This window comes from Psittacula echo (genome assembly GCF_963264785.1).
Source record: "Psittacula echo genome assembly, chromosome: 5".
In the NCBI taxonomy this organism is placed as follows: Eukaryota; Metazoa; Chordata; class Aves; order Psittaciformes; family Psittacidae; genus Psittacula; species Psittacula echo.
Window position 1 is genome coordinate 36,346,339 of NC_137739.1, and position 17,678 is coordinate 36,364,016.

At 37.4% G+C, this 17,678-nt stretch overlaps 1 protein-coding gene across 1 annotated transcript in view; it reads right to left on the reverse strand.

The window, feature by feature from the left end:
• Window positions 1-17,678, reverse strand: part of KCNQ1 (potassium voltage-gated channel subfamily Q member 1) — a gene marked incomplete at both ends in the record, with an annotated part of 363,335 nt that overhangs the window by 246,403 nt on the left and 99,254 nt on the right. The window contains 7 exons of the mRNA XM_080619312.1: window positions 1,935-2,055; window positions 5,352-5,417; window positions 7,280-7,306; window positions 8,617-8,758; window positions 9,854-9,976; window positions 12,215-12,310; window positions 14,805-14,915. Of these exons, the coding sequence (XP_080475438.1) occupies window positions 1,935-2,055; window positions 5,352-5,417; window positions 7,280-7,306; window positions 8,617-8,758; window positions 9,854-9,976; window positions 12,215-12,310; window positions 14,805-14,915 (686 nt within the window). The remainder of the gene's footprint in view (window positions 1-1,934; window positions 2,056-5,351; window positions 5,418-7,279; window positions 7,307-8,616; window positions 8,759-9,853; window positions 9,977-12,214; window positions 12,311-14,804; window positions 14,916-17,678) is intronic.

The window sequence follows — 17,678 nt, forward strand, 5'->3', positions numbered from 1 at the left end:
TGAAAAACAAGGAGGTGCTTGGTGACAGCCAGCATGGCTTCACTAAGAGGAAATCCTGCCTGACCAATTTAGTGGCCTTCTATGATGGGGCTACAGAACTGAGGAACAGGGGCAGAGCAGTTGACGTCATCTACCTGGACTTGTGCAAAGCCTTAGAAGCCGTCCCGCATGACATCCTTGTCTCCAAATTGGAGAGACATCAATTTGATGGGTGGACCACTCGGTGGATAAAGAACTGGCTGGATGGCCACACGCAAAGAGTTGTGGTCAACAGCTCAATGTCCAGTTTGAGAGACCAGTAATGAGTGGTGTCCCTCAGCGATCGATGTTGGGACCGGTCTTGTTCAACATCTTTGTCGGTGACATGGACAGTGGGATTGAGTGCGCCCTCAGCAAGTTTGCCAATGACACCAAGCTGTGTGGTTCAGTTGATACGCAGGAGGGAAGGGATGCCATCCAGAGGGACCTTGACACGCTTGTGAGGTGGGCTGATGCCAACCTTATGAAGTTTAACCATGACAAGTGCAAGGTCCTACACCTGGGTCGGAACAATCCCAGGCACAGCTACAGGTTGGGCAGAGAAGAGATTCAGAGCAGCCCTGCAGAGAAGGACTTGGGGGTGTTGGTTGATGAGAAAATGAACGTGAGCCGGCTTCAGTGTGTGCTCGCAGCCCAGAAAGCCAACCGTATCCTGGGCTGCATCAAGAGGAACATGACCAGCAGGTCAAAGGAGGTGATCCTGCCCCTCTACTCTGCTCTCGTGAGACCTCACTTGGAGTATTGTGTGCAGTTCTGGTGTCCTCAACATAAAAAGGACATGGAACTGTTGGAACAAGTCCAGAGGAGGGCCACAAGGATGATCAGGGGACTGGAGCACCTCCCATATGAAGATAGGCTAAGGAAGTTGGGGCTGTTCAGCCTGAAGAAGAGAAGGCTGCGTGGAGACCTCATAGCAGCCTTCCAGTATCTGAAGGGGGGCTATAAGGATGCTGGGGATGGATTATTCATCAGGGACTGTAGTGACAGGACAAGGGGTAACGGGTTAAAACTTAAACAGGGGAAGTTTAGATTGGATATAAGGAAGAAATTCTTTACTGTGAGGGTGGTGAGGCACTGGAATGGGTTGCCCAGGGAGGTTGTGAATGCTCCATTCCTGGCAGTGTTCAAGGCTGGGTTGGACAAAGCTTTGTGTGGCATGGTTTAGTGTGGGGTGTGCAGGGGGGGTGGAACTAGATGATCTTAAGGTCCTTTCCAATCCTAACTATTCTATGATTCTATGATTCTATAAATAATAAGCAATTGTCAGGAGTCTGAATTAAACAATGACAGAAATTACTTTTTTAAAGCCATTTGAATAAAAATCATTTGTAATTCTCAAATTTTTTAGAATAATTTGAGAAACTGGAGATAACATTTTAGCATAAAAGATGTGGAAAACAACAAAGAATAAAATATATAGGCCTATTTCAGATAACTTTTGCATACCACAGAGCAGTAATAATGATGAAATAGATCTGATTTTCCAGGGCAGATCTTCACTTGACCATTAGAGAAGGTGGTGTTGAAACAAAAGACTTATTTTATACAAGTAGTATTTTAATATTTGCACTTTACAGCTGTTACACTGGAAAATGGTGGAGAGAGTAATATAATTTTCAACAGGAAAGTACTCCCACACATTGTCTCCATGTGAAAATCTTGACGCTATCAGCCACTAGCTACCATTAGCTAAAAACAATGTCTCACAGCCAAGTGAACTTTTCTTTAGGTCAACATGAAGATTTACTGGCACTCAGAACAGTGTACACCAACTTCAAGGTAAAAAGTTTGACACAAATATCTGAGATAGCCCTATCAGCTCCACATTTCAGCTCCTCCCACCTGAATTGGCTTCCCTTGTCTAAGTCAACTAATGCACAATTCAATTGACTTACTGTGAGATGTGAGTTATTGGGGTCAACAGTGTCTCACCCTCCAGGTCAAGCTCATCAGCAAAACTGCTGGTCCTGATGAAGGGTCCTGTGTTCACATCTAAAAAAGTCGGGCTTTTTTTCACTGTGAGGAAACATGTAGATAACAGTTAAAGCAATAGCATTAGTTTTGTTCAAGAAAGGTCTACACATCATTTGGATCTCTTTAATACTGTATGTTTTAACACAATACTGAAAACAGAAGTTGCTACCAAAAAATTGTATATACTGCAGAGTTCATGAAAAGTAAAACTTTAACTCTTCTACCCAAATAATTTCAACTTCTGCTGAAGGCTTAAAATGAACATTTGTTTCTTTTTTGTTGTTGTTGTTCATACTCCTTACCCACTACAATGTAGAGTATCTATACCACAGGCAGCTTCATGCATTAAAACTTACTGTACAATACTCAGCCATACCATGAACCACCACACTACAGCAATAGTGTGTAAGTGCAAGTCAATGACAAGACCAGTTCCTGTTTACATCAACTCTACTTCATGCTTTAGTTTATAATACCAGTTTCTGGGTGTCAGTATTATAGCTAAGATGAAGAAATCAGACCTACATCAACAAAGGAGCCAAGGCATTTTCACAGTGAGCAGTCGGCTCCTGTCACACACTGTCTGAGTTGGTCTACTGGTTCCCAATCCCTCTCACACTTTAGCACAAGGATGCCTCATCTTCGAGCCCAGACATGAAGCAGGTGTCACGATACTCAGGTCACCAATAGGAGGTCCTTAGTATGAAGGCCATTTCAAAAAACTTCAGATATTGCAAATTTTTAGGGGCAAAGTTACTTGTATACCAACACTTCACATGCATCCAAGAAATTAGGCAGAGTATTACAGATTTCATTTTTAAATTCAGGCTCTAGGATTCCACCAAACTCTAACATTAAGAACCCTAAGTGCTTTTTTCCAGTATGGTTCTAACTTTTCTTACAGAAACTACAAAATATAACTATAAATAAATCACTATGGTATTTATACCTGTCTATATGTATTCATTCTCTATATGAATTCATACTCTATATGAATTCTATAGAGAATAAAAAAACAAGGAAAATTCCATAGAAATGGTTGGTAAATTGTGACACCTCCACAGAATCTTTAACTGGCTGGCTCGTTCACTGACATTATAATAGTGTTGTAATTTATGAATTTACTGTATTAAATAAAATACTTTATATTATAACAGTAAATAATGCCCTGCCCAAATGCAACATGAAAACTAAAAGGAATGCTGCAGAAATAGTTAACTTAAAGGCAGCCTAATCTAGTAAGAATAGAAGTGGGAATATCAGGAAAAAAATTTCTTTTTAAATGCAACCATTTTACTCAAGTAAGTAGATATCTTCATATAGCAGAAATGGTTTTGAACATTTAAAAATAATCAGAAGAGAAAATGTCATATCATCACATAAATGGCCATTTAAAATTACAATACTAAAGTCTGTTCCCAAGAAATTGTAATAGGAAAGGAAACCCTCTGAAATCACATTAAAAAATGACAGACACAAGTGCTAAGATATAAAATTCTTAAAAACAGGAGCCACTTGCAGCACTTAAAAATGAGAAATCTACAGTAAGTTTTAGCAAATGTTAGCTTTCTTGTTTTCAGTTTTAATACCATATTATTTAATCACTTTGATGTAGCTTTCAACCAAGATAGTGGCTGTGAAACAAGCAAAACAGTTCCAGGTTCAGATATGCAGCAAAATGTCTTGTCAAACAGACTCATCTTGGCTTTCACTAAAGTAATTTTCTGTTTTCATTTTTCCAAGATACAAATGAAACTTTTCTAGTTTCTGGGAAAGAAGAACTCACACTTTTTCAGTTGTGCTGACCGCAAGTCAGAAAACTGCTGAACTTAAAACCATGTGAAGTGTTTGCTGAACACTCACTAAACCGCTTATGAGAGATACAATACACACAGTACACATGTGGATTTGTAGAAATGGCTATTCTTGGATCATTCAAGACTCCCCTTTTCAGCTTCATGGGAGGGGAGAGGAGGTGTGGCACTATGAAAAAGGAACAAGAAGCCAACCCTGTACCTCAGACTATCTGAAAGTGATGTTATCTGAGAATAGAGCTGAAGAGCTGCTTTATATGAGGTAAACATGGTATCTCCCTCCCTCTTTTTATTTCTAACAAGAATGTAACTATGATCAGTCTGTTCTGCTGACAAGTACAGCCCTCTGCTCTTTATGTTCTCATTCTTAAATCTATGTTACTGCTTCCAACATGAAGGAGGAACCGCTTCAAACCACAACCATGCAACCTGCTTAGACAGAGAGAAACGAGGGACCAAGAAAAGAACACGGCATAAATGAGAGCTCCCCTGTCACAAAATGCGCACCAGGGAGCCCATGCTGTCGCCATATTTTTTTAATTTATAAAAATTAATTCATAGCTACTGGACTTTGGAAGAGTCTCTCACAGAGCAGTGCTTTTTTTAAAAACCTTTTTTTTAAAAAAAAAAAAGACACAACACTAGATTTCTAAATAAGCAGGCTAAAGAAATAAAAAAAGGAAGCTTTAGAAACTCATTTTCAATGCATAATAATGAGTGAATATAAAACAGGAAACAGGTGTCACAAGGGATATTTACTATAATTCAGGGGTCTCCAAGCCTTATTTTCTCAATTTCTGATGGATAGCAGCAGCAGCTATGGTAACAGGCACAACTACCTATGTGATAATGTTGAGCCAACTCCTACTTTCAAATGGCAGAAAATACAGTCCCCACAATAAGAACCCCTGCTTTAGAACAGAAATTCTGAACTTTCAGAAACATTCAAGATGAGGTTGGACAGGGCTCTGAGAAACCTAAGTTGTCCCTGCAGATTGCAGGAGTGCTGGACTAGATGACCTTTAAAAGGTCCCTTCCAACCCAAAATATTTTATGATTCTATGAACCCTGAATGAAGGATTATAAACACAACAACAAGAAATTACTGATGGGTTTTCTACAGAACCAACATAACAATCTTATATACAATATGACATGTATGCAGACGCTTTTCTGGTAGTGGAGTATTTGGCTGGTAAGACAGAAAGTATTTTATACTCCCTTTTTTTGCAAGTACAGACAATAAATTTAAACACTTTACAGCACTTTTCATGGAAAATCTGAGTTTCAATTAATGCATTTAGAAAATACCTCCGTTCTACAGAAGACTTCTTTATTTCGTTTAAACATTTGCACTTTACAACCTGAGCAACTTTCCAAACTCAAAATTCTACTGACATGCCTTCTTTCTTTAAAAATCATTTCTGTAATTTTCTGTGCCACACCAGACAACCCCAGACAAAGAATTGCAAAGATTTAGTAATTAACAAAGGTGACAGAGCAATGAAATATTATGAGCTTTACCTGGAGAAGAAGGAGCACTGGAAGACTGCTGGTCTGCGGAAAAAGATGGCCAGGAGCGCTGACAATCTGAGTTAGAGTAAAGACGCACATAAAATAGAGGTGGAGGGGTGGGGGAAGAAAAAAGGTCCAGGCAAGCAGCAGAGGAGATGCAGACATGCCTAAAATATAGTATGTTGTGCCTGACATCTTTACACACAAAACAAACAAATACTGTGGAAAAGAGTTTGTATGAAACTCTTTTAGTGTGCATTACACCTTAGTAGAACATGAAATCGCCACCTGGGGAGTCAACCCATTCTTCATGACAGTGTCACCTGCTGCAAGATGTTTCTCCCTACACGCAAGATGCATTCCGAGAAAGGTGATCTATATGTTTGTCCCTTCCTTCCTGACTTCAGTGTTTCCTCTAGCATCTCCCTTTCCAAAGTGTACAACCTTATAAAGGTCAGACCCCTCTTGCTCTGGTTCATACCATTCATGGTGTAGCCAGCTCCTAGTCAGATTTTGGTGCTACCAGGTGGCTAGACCAGTACTGCCATTCTGTGTTTTGAGCTGCCTGATGCATCCCATAGAGAGCATTTGAAGCTGCCCACTTCAACCATCTAAGCCAAGTGACTGCCTCAAGCTGAATTTCTTGGGGAAAAGTTTCAGGCAAGCAAGAGGAGTCAATGAGGAGAAAAAGACTCAGCAAAACGTAATGTTTATGCTACGCTTAGTTGTTTTGAGTAGCATTATCTTTTTAATAACTATTTCATTAAGAAATGCCTTTGGACTCACACACTGGGACAATATTTCTGTAAGTCACTGTGAGAACAGTGTTAGGTAATCCTCTCAGGTCCACTGAGCTCATGCTGCCTGCCTAGGAAAATGAAACTGGCTGGCAAATTTGGCTGGCAAATCTCCTCTGATACTTCTCCCAGATGAAAGAATTTCTTGTTCATATAAAACAGGTGACTTCAGCAGCTCTTGCTGCTCTTCTGAGCTTGATTCCCAATGGAGATGCACCACTTGAATACAGGAGAAAAGTGGAAATGGAAAATTGGCAAATCAAGATTTGGTCTGGGTAGTCAAAGAGATTCAGTTTGTTTTCTGCTATTTTACCACCTTGATTGTGCCTGTGTTCCACATGGGTTCTGAGGAGAAACTGAACCTTGTATTTTCAGACAATTTAATCCAAGCCAGAGCATCCTTGCATTCTATCGCTGAAAAGAAGCCTCCATTGTCTTTAATGGATGACAACTAAGACAACTTACAGGTGGCTCACAGCACTCTCACTATATCAAGAGCAGTTTTGCCCAGACCTAGCTCTAATCCTAGAGTCTTTGGGGAACACTCAATTGTTAAGAAAGTGCCTAAGCAAGCACATTAGAAACATCACAGGACTACACGGCTGCCAAATGATCCCAGAATCCAGGCAAACAGTAAAATAAATTATTTAATTTATGGGTCCCCATCTGTTCACAAATAGCTACAGAACATTTTTATAGGAACAGATGTGTGTACTTCAGAACGCACAATATTGGAGGTTAAATCTGGAAACTTTTCCATCCCAATCTATTTGCTTAGAAATTTGTTCTCATCTATATGCTCAGATAATTTAACTACTGGATGAATTATAATTTATTTATATATAGATTATCTTTTTTTATTGGTTATATATACACAAGCAACTTTTCTTAATAAAAAAAGAAAGAAACAAACAGATCATCTACTTATGTAAATGAGTGTTCACTTTTCTCTTTGTAATGGAACTGTGGGTGCAATTGTGATAACAAATGTGAGAATGTACATTTTTGGCTGTCTAGATCTCCTTGGCTGCAAAAGATTTTTTAAAAACTATATGGCACTAGACACATATGAAAAGCACAGCAAACATTACATTGTTATTAGCTGGCATGCCATAGATAAAATTATTTTCCTCAACTTACCAAGCAACTTTAACATTCCTGTTTGTCCTGTATACTTGTAAACATTTAGAGAGAGCAGAATACAGATGAAAAAGATAAAAAGATAAGTGTCAGAAGAAAGGAGAGAAAATCCTTTAATTGAAAGCTATACAGCTGATTTTTGAAGTGGCAATAGGAGGCTGCCTGCAAATCATATTGTCCTTTAATCAACTTAGAAAATTAGTGCTAAAAGGTGGAACTCTACAAATCTAAGCAGTTGTGCAATTTATGGATTGGATTGTTTTGAAGGAAGATATCTGTACTGGAAGTCTGAGAGACAGACTAAACTTAGTACTTGTCCACCTTTTAACAGCTATGGCATTTCTACCAACAGATGCAATTAACAATCATTCCTAAACAGAAGCCGAGAAAGAGTGAAGAAGCATGGGTGTTACAAAACATGACAAGACAGAAGTGTATGGAAAAAAGAATATTGAAGTTGAGACTTTCTGGTTGAATTAAAACATGGCTGGTGCCAGCCCACGTTGCTATCTTATTTTAAAGGCCATTAAGCTTAATCAGGTCAGCCAAAATTTTGAGGAGGAAAACCATAAGTACTTAAGGTATCAATAATCAAAAAAACACACCCTAAAATTAAAGCTCATTCTTGTTGCCAAAATTTGAGCAATACATAGTAGAACTTCTAATGAAAGTACATTTGCAAAAAAGCCACATTGTAAATTCAGAGTTATTTTGGAAGTTCATTACAGCTAAATTAACTATAACTAAGCCATTAATTGAAAGGTGACTATCAAAGTTCTTCCTTCCTTTCCCTAATATTATACCATTTTGTACAGTGTCAGTTAATATAGGTGGATCCACATTTGTCTTAAGTAGTTCTAACTTCAAAATTTGATTCACAGCCTACTCCACTGAGCAGATGGCAGGAGCACATGATGGTTTCATGTAGCAGACTGTTTAGTGCAGCCAAGACATGTCAATCCTTTTTGGTTGAGGTACAAGCACAATAGTAACACATCTCAGTAAATTTCATGTGGAAAAGCTGTCAGCTAATCCCTGTAGTTTCAGACAACTGCAGAATTGGTGAATGTATGCATCAGCATTAGAGACAGTAGCTCTTCTGGCAAGTAAAAATGACAATCTTAGTTTGTCTGCAGTGGAATATGCTTAGTAAAGGAATGGCTGAATCTTGTCCAGACAAGGTAACAACCGAAGTCCAAAATAAAAGTGCTCATGCTTTAGAATGATGAGTGTATTCTGTCCTCATTCTTTCTCCTCCAGAAATTAAAGAGGACCTCTGTGTATATCACTAATAGAAGGCATTACAGATACTGACATTTTATAATGGACATTCTTACCAGAATTTTCATATGCTTCAAAACTGAAATCAGGTTTCCTGTCCTCCGTCACGTGGTCATAAGTTATGTGTGGAACAGTTAATGTCCTATCTGGAGAAGAAGGCCCATTGTCTTTGTCTAATTTAAATTTCTTCCTTTTAACCTAAAAACACACATAAACTAGATTACCCAAGCCAAGACAAATTTAGATGCCCCTTCAGCAATGTCTTCAATAATAATGCAGTCCCCAGTGAAATGTAACCAGACAAAAGAGTGCCTGATGAATTGTATTTTCATGATGGTATACCGCGCATTTCTCAGCAAGACTGACCTCATCCCACCAAAACTGGCTAATCATTAGAGTTCTGCACATTATCATTAGCAAATCCCTTGCCTGTAGAAAAAAAATCTGCTAGCTCTGTGACAGTTTATATAAATCAACTATTCTAGTATATCTTTACCATTTTATGGGTGCAATACATCATACCTTCAAAAAAAAGCAAAGGGATATATTGCTACTGAGCTTAGACAAGCCTTGAATTCTAGGGAAGATTTTTGCACACCATCCCTTCCTTCAAGCCTGAGACTACTCTGCAATACTCTTACAACACTGAGGATGAAGTATTACATAATCTAAAGATTCTGACAAATGCATTTTGTTGCTGTCCTTTAAACAAAAATAAAAAATAGATCTTGAATTATGGAATCAGTTTATAGGAAAATATTATCTTACATAGGCACAAGATGTCTTTATCATAGAAGCTTAGAAAGCCACAAAATCAATAATCAAGAGAAGCAGCAGCTGGGGTTTTTTTGTTGGTCTCTGGTTTTGGGGTGGGGATTTTTTTGTTGTGGTGGGGTTTTTTTTTTTTTGGTGGTGGTGGTGGTTTTGTTGGTTTGGGGGGTTTTTTTGGTTGTGTTTTTTTGGGGTTTTTTTGTTCTTTTAACCAATTAAGAGTTACTGTTTTGGCAACAGTAGCAACAATAAGTTACTGATTGATGTGCTTGAGTTAGGTCATTATTGCTCTTTTCCAAACCCACAGATCCATTAAAAAAGTCAACCTTGAGAACTGAAGGAAATTAAGTTATAGTGTAAAATGTTTGCATACTGACAATCTCAAAACTGAAATGAAAATAAAACTTTTAAATCAAGTAATAATCTGTAACACAAACACAACATAGCCTCTAGAGAGTAAATAAATTCAAGCTAATTAAGAAGTTTTAAATTACTATAATAGGAAATGTTAGTTACTGGTACCATCACTGATTTCTTCGGTTTTGGACTGGGTGACAGCAAATGATAATTTCTGGCAGGTTTTCTAATATATATTTTCCATGTAGATGAGTCTGGGTTTTCTGCTGCGTAGCATCGCCATGCAGTCTAGAACAAAGGTTTTAAGCAACAAAACAATGAATGCAATCAGATTTGTAGCTATCTGTACTACAAAGTAACTTTCAAGTAGCATGTTCGTCATTTTTATTTAATAGTATTCTTGAATTTCCCCACTGGAAACATGAACTCAGTGTGGTTTAGAATCTTTATTTAGTGAACAGAAACCACGTAGTTTCAACTGGGCAAACCAGAAGGGAAGGTCTGTCTTTTCAAGAGAAACTTTTGTTCACATTAGCAACAGGTAACAAGGGCAAATTCCAGACTGCACTCAAAAGATTGGGGTTGAACTTCTTGCACAGCCCAAGTTTCCCTTCTCTGACTTTGAGCATTTTGTCTATTGCATCCTATATTTCAGGCTTCTACTCAGAAAAGAAAAATTATTCTTCCCTGACTCACAGAATACTATCAGAAAAAAAGCCACCGTGACATGGTCAGTAGGGCTATATTCATACAAAGAAGTAAGATTGACAGCATCAGGGAACAGCAGCAATGGTTAACCAGGAGCTAAAACCCCAATCCCCTCTGTCAGCCACCAATGATTAAAGTATTATGTTCTAAGACAAAAAGGAGGAAAAACAGCTCTGGGAAACAAGACCAATCAGGGACAAAACATTACTGCATTCTCTTTTAAATGTGTAAATATATCAGAGTTGGTTAATAATCACTTACACACTACATGAAAAAAGGACATATAAACATACACAAATTTAAAGTGGCAAAGTCCAGAAAACAACAAGATTAAAAAAAACCGAGCAAGGCAGAATGACAGAGGAAAACAGAAGCAGTTGGAAAGTAAAGGATCAGACAGTCACCATGTAATTCCCATCATGGTTAATAATATACTAAAGAAACAACTGTCCTCTAGAAGAAAACCAGAGAGAATACAGGAAAAAAAAAAAAAAAAAAAAAAAGTATCACTCATTTCAGCTGCTGTCTTGTACTTACTTCATAAATCTTTTGGTTTAAAAATAATCTTTTTGTAAGTTATTTGTAGAGCACTTATTAAATTGGGCCTTTAGAAGTCTGAGACTATTAGTAAATCATAATTACCACTATTGAGAACAGGTAGTCAGCAACTCATTGTCTATCCTCCACTCCTTCCCAACATTTCTGATGGAGCCAAGTACAACACTCTGGACATGAAGTCTCTGGCTTCCCATAATTTGGGGTTCATTTCCCAAAAGAATCAGTGGGAACACTAAAAATTTATTCTTTGCAAATCCATACCTTTTTCTGACCATGCAATCCAAATGAAACCCACCGTGTCTGAAAATTCTTCGCTAATTTCTGCCTATAACCAGAGCCCTAAATTTAAACCTTTTTCACATTAACTCTGGGACTGTTTAGTTTCAAGCATAAACTTTACAGTTAGCTACTGTTTTCATAAAAAGCCTGACCTAGAAATCCACATTCACTCATGAAGCTAGAGAAATAACAGAATGCAAAAACGATGCAGCTCTAGATGCACATCTAGATTTCTTTTAAATTTGATCCCTGCGCTTCTAAAGCTACAGGCAGATACTGACTAAGGGAGGAAAAGCTGAGAAAACCTAGAATGAAACAATATTAATACTTCCCCAGGGTGAAATGCTGGCTCCACTGAAGTACAGGATAAAATCTCATTGACCTTTCTGATGCAACTGTATTTTTAAGAGGGGACCAAAATTTTTCTGCCTGTATCCTACAAGAAAAGACTGATTTTGCTGAATTTTAGTTGTTTCCAGCCACATACCCTGGAGCTGAAAAGTTCAGACAAGATCTTCCCATTTAACATTCTGACTTACTTCTCCTAAATTTGAGATTTTTAAGAATTTATTTGTCCCATGGAAAATGAAGATTATCTGGCATTTGTTTTTATAAGGAATGATGTATTTTTTAAAAGTACAAATTCACGTGAAGCCTCCCCTGTTTTTCAGTACTGCAAGCATAGTATTTCCATAACATTTTCTCCAGGTAAATTGTTCAATAACTACAAGATAGGCTTCAGTTTTGATTTTAAACAGCTGAATTGAACAGTTCGCACCAATTTGGGAGTGAATTTTTCCCCTCTATAGTTTACATTAAAGGTGGGATTTCCAAAACTGTTTAAAAGACATCTGTAACTCCTGTTCAATTTCTAGTGGGAACCAGGCATGAAAATACTGCCAACAGTTTAGAAAAAAAAACCAAACAAAAAAACTATAAATGGAAATAAATTATAGTAATCAAAATGCAAGAAGTCAGTACCTGTATGAGAGAGGCAGCAGCTGGAATTTGACGGTTGAAATGCTTCTGTCTTTGTTTCTGTTGTACCTTTAGGGCAAAGCCTGAACCAAGAATTCCCTGTGGGAAGAAAGAAAACACAGATCTAATTTTTTTCAAGGAGAGGGGAGGAAAACACACATAATCTTACCAAATTATGTTGCATTAATAAACTTCTATTCAGCATCATAAAACCCAAATAATTATTTAGAGGAAATGACTTAATGCTGTTAAGTTTTTAGACTGAGTTAGTTATTACTTGTTGAAACAAATTATGAATGCTGTCATGCCCTGATCCAAAGCCTATTTAAGTCAACTGGACTCAAATACTAAAGAGCTAGCAGAAATGATAGTTCCTACCCTCTAAAAGCCTTATAAATGCTTGTCCAGGGGAATGAAAGAATAAGAAGAAATATTAACTGACGTGCCTAACTTCATTTTTAATGAAAAATAAAGCTTTGGTATGGCACGGTTCAGGTCACAAGAAAGACCTTTTAACGGTAGTATGGTATTTCTATTTCCATGCTAAGCCATGCTGGGAGAAGAGGACAAAGAAGAGGAAAAGAAATATTACAAAATGGTCAGGACTTCAGTGAGTTCAACACAAGGCTATCTAATTCACTCTCAGGACAAGGGACATGGACTAATGGCACTGGATGGTGTACAACCCAAAATACTCTCCAAACACAGGATAAATATTAAGTCCAAAATTGAGTGTAGTGTGAGTCATTTATGTAAGTCATTTGCATAGCTATAGACATATTTAACAGAGGTTTAATAAAACAGATAAAAATAAGATCTTCTATAAATCAGCTTACCTGACTACACCTACCCAACAAAAGCATAATTCATTCTTTACATATGGTAGTCACGGTGTCAGAGCAAGCAGTGATCTTGGCTCAACCTCTAAGAACTGTATTACTCAAGTGTTTTGAAAGGAACAGGAAAGGCCCTTCCTATTATGTTTATTTAGTAAAGATCAAAGAGCTAATGTTGCTCTAAGATCACTTGTTTGGGAAATGAAGGATCTTTGCTAAATCGAGAACCCATGCTAGTTGTGTTTGGCCACAACAATTACTTCAGCCAGCTCCTCGTATTTAAAAGGGCAACAAGGCAGCATGCAATAATTACCCCCTATCAACTATTTACTGCTAGAGCTTCAAACTCTAAATTTCCCTTTGGGCCTACTCGCAAGAACAATTTAATTCAGTAATAATATCGCATTGATAAAACGGTGTTTGTTGTTGTTTTACTTCTATAAATGACTAGGGAAATCTGATAGGTAAACATAAAAGCATCGCTGTGAAGGTGGGGCTGCTACACCTTATTTATAAAACATCTTTACTGGCGTTCAAGTCTGAGAGGAAAAAAATTAAAATCAAACAAAACAAACTAAATCAACCAACCAACCAAAACCAAACAAAAAAAAACCCCACAACTCTTTGGTCAAAATGGGATCTTTCAGCATTTTTCTTACAGGTCATTTCATTTACCAGGTCTCTCTTCTAAACAAGGAATAAATGTGATAGAGATTACAATGAGGAGGGGGAAAGAATATGCTTTAAAGGCAAACTTGTATTGGAGAGTAAAAATTTACACTTAATTACCCTCCTCTGCAAAAGGTTGTGTGCCTCTAAAGTAACTGACTAATTTTAAAAAGCCAACAAAGTTTAAATTGCTACCAGTTCATGTTGCAAAGAATTTCTGTGACCACACTGGCGTAAAAATATTCTTCTCATCCATCCTGTATTTAACCCCACCACTTCCCTGCCACAACTACACAAGCCTCTGCTAACACAATTGTTCATGACACTGAACTGAAACACTTGTTGGAAAATGAACATTTTAACAGCACTGTTCAGGTTGTGCAAAAAATTTAACAGCACAATTCAGGGGTATTGCTGAATTGGAGGGTGGAGTGGCAGGGGTGGAGAAACCAAAAACACGAAAAAACACTACAGAGAAACCCTACTCCCAAACCCTTAACTACCCTTGGCACTGGACATTTCAGTTTTCAAACCACAGTCCAGGTGTCACTGATTTTGAATTTACCCTTGGTACTCAAATGACTCGTTTCTTGTTAGAAACTACTTTGGAACTTGTTCTCAGTGCAAAGTGCTATAACACCTTTAAAAATCTTAGCCCTAGGTCACTTTTGAAAATAGGACTTTGGCCGGGAACAGATGCTAATATGGCAAAGAGCTGCATCAGTGTCCCTGGTTATTTATTGTTGTCTCTCTGACAATGACACCTTTCCAGCTTTGCTAGAAGGATGTGGATGAGAACTCTGCAGTTCACCCTGAGCCTAATCAGTTGAATAAACTATGAGTGAATGCCTCAAAAAGCCAAAACACCACTAAGTCGCTGAGTCCAGAAATAATTAGCATGAGAAATAATTTCCACATCTTTCACTTCTGGGATGGGCAGAAAAAGTAATTTGAATTAAACATGTCTTTCTCGAGTATATACCAAATCTAGTGATGCATACAATAAACACTGTATAACAATAACAAAATTTCCTCTGACAACTAATAAGTCAACACCAAATTGCCAGCAAAAGCACAAGATAACCTACCGCAGGTAGTGCGAAAAATGAAATTGCAAATACTGAAAAACAAGATGCAATGGTCTTTCCTATCCAAGTCTGAGGCACTTTATCCCCATAGCCAATAGTTGTAACAGTCACCTGCAAAGAGAAATACATAAAGCATTACAGCAAGTACTAATGTGGCAAGTTTGGGTTGTTGTTCTTTCTTCCTTTTTTATTTATTTTAAAGAAATATTAATTGCATTCCTAACTCTTCTAATGACAGGCTGTGTGACATTAATGAACGTAACTCTCCCCTTCAGGTTTATGACCCCACCTACAATAGATGGAAAAAGGTACAGGAAATTGAATTACAATAAAATACATTTTTAAAATCTTGTAAAGTAAACCCATTAATTTAAGTCTTCATGGCTGAGGCAACTTTACAGCATATGAAGCTACTAGGATATAGGTTGCCTGCCCGTGTCATACACTTTCCTTAGGGGGACACTGCCAACAGTTCTGAATTACTGATTTTCTTTATGGGCAGGAGATATTTGCTGAGAGCATTCCAGGGCTTTTGCACAGAAAAAGCATATAAATACTCTAATCACGGACTGGGGTCAGACATGATGTACTCCAGCGAATAATACTGGTATAAATAGCAAGAGAAGCTGAAAAATTTCCATGCAGTAAAGATCCAGAAAACATAGTCTAATGAATCACTAATTCATATAATACATAGAGAGTAAGAACAGATAATTTAATGCACACATGCAGGAAACATCTGTTGAGTTTGGGTTTCAAAACACTGAAGCAAAGATTACCACCACAGTGAAATAAGTCATTATTTGCATGAGCTCAAGGAAAGAATGGATTTGTTTGAAGTAGAAGGATATATTTGGCATCTGCAAGCAATTTAAATTCACCTATGACACAAGCTATTTCTGAATTTGGAAATTAGAGAGATTTTATCTGTGACTTTGAACAGTCTAACCAGATCAGAGCATGTGAAACCACATGAAGTCCTCAAGCAGTTGAAGCACACCTCAATTGCTCGCAGTCCAGATTTTTTTCTGAAAGCACGATCTTCAGCTGCCCAGGACACAGAGGATGTTAGTCCCAAATGGTAATAGACACGGGCTATCCCCACCTTGTCCTGCAGTTGCTCCTAGTTCACCTGTCTGCTGTAATGCATACAACCCAGCAACTGCAGAAATGCAGGCAATGCCCAGGACAGCATCTCTGGGGGAGGAGAGAAGGGAGGGGCAGAGTTACAGAGGCAAAATGTATGTTAAGGGGATGAAGGGATAGAGAACCTGGGTTTGGGGATATAAAAGTTTATGACAACTGCTTCAGTAAAAGTGTGGCTGTTGACCACTTTAATAACTGTCCAATCCTACTACAACATGAGATATCAAACAGAAATCATGTGGATTTAATTTCTGACCTGAGCTGTAGCTCAGAAACACATGAAGTAAGCCATCCATACTCAAACTGCCCACCTTCTAAACAACACCATTAAGTGTTTGTTGAACACACGACAAAGCACTAGCTGCTTGAGGTGGTAATGTGAAAAGTTTATTGCAAACAGCTGATATGCAAAATATTCAAGTAGTAGCATTTAATTTTCTAGCACAAGTTTTTAAGATGTGGCCTATTTGCAAAACTGTTTCATATCCTACAAAAGTATTTTAAGAATTAGTATGGCAAGTTAAGTACCCAAGTACCTTTTTGCCTGTATTCCTGAAATTGTTGTTGAAATACCATCCTAATTCAGGGCCTGATAAGGAACTGAAGGGATAACACTACCTCTTACCTACATAAGAGGATCAATTAAAAAAAAAATAAATCTTACATTTAAATTAAAATTTCCTGTTAAAAAAATCTAGTATAAAACAGGAAATACAACTATAGGAAAAGTAATGGCCTCTGATATCTTCTTACGAAAAATATTATGAGAGAAGATAGTGGTTTATGCCTCAGTTTTTGAAAATATTTACAAATGCTTGTCACTGACAAGCTTTATCAACTATTCTGTGTTAAAATCTTAACATCATGTCAAAATATATACATTAAGTAGAAACATGAAAAGAAATAGGTGCTTTTGAGCTGACTGAATTATAACGGAAGAAAAATTCATATGCAACTAAGAAGTATTTGTCTCCCCTTTCCCATCACCCCCCTACCCATCATTTCTCAATTGGTCTATATGAAGCACCAGTGACACAAGAAAATTATTCTCTGTTCTGTTTGTTTAGAATTTTCTTAATAAACTATTTTGGAAATAGGGGTTGCAAATCAAAGTGTACATTTAAGTTAACATTTTTCTCTGCCCTCATAACTCTAATCCATCAACAAACGCATTGTATTCTAAAATTACATTTTCTTTTTCCCCCAAGATGTATGCTGCTGAAACCTTACATGCCAAGTTCCTGCTCTAAATGAATTTTTATAGTCAGATGATTATAACCCCCTAAAGATTACAATACTAATTTTACAGTTGTAAAATATGATCTTATAATGGAAATAGTGACTCAACTTCTACTCTAGCATAGTAAATATGTTAGCATAATGAAATTAAATTTATACAAGAGCTCACACATTAAATTTTCATTGAAAAGTCACATGTAAAACTAATTGTTTTAATTAGGAACAAAATCATATTCATCCATTCACTATTTCAGAACTTTGATCTGATATACATCGCCACAGGCTTTGGTATTAAGACTAATCTTGTTCCTATTAAATATGCATCAATCGTCTGAAGGAGGAAATATGAAGTAAAAATCTACACAGCAAGGAAGAAACAGTAATGTTTGTCGGCACTGAATAGGGAGGGGCTTTGATTCAAGGCTAAAGCAAGACAGCAATCTAATCAGGTAAGTAATGATGCTCTGTTAACGAAACCCTTGCTGCGTG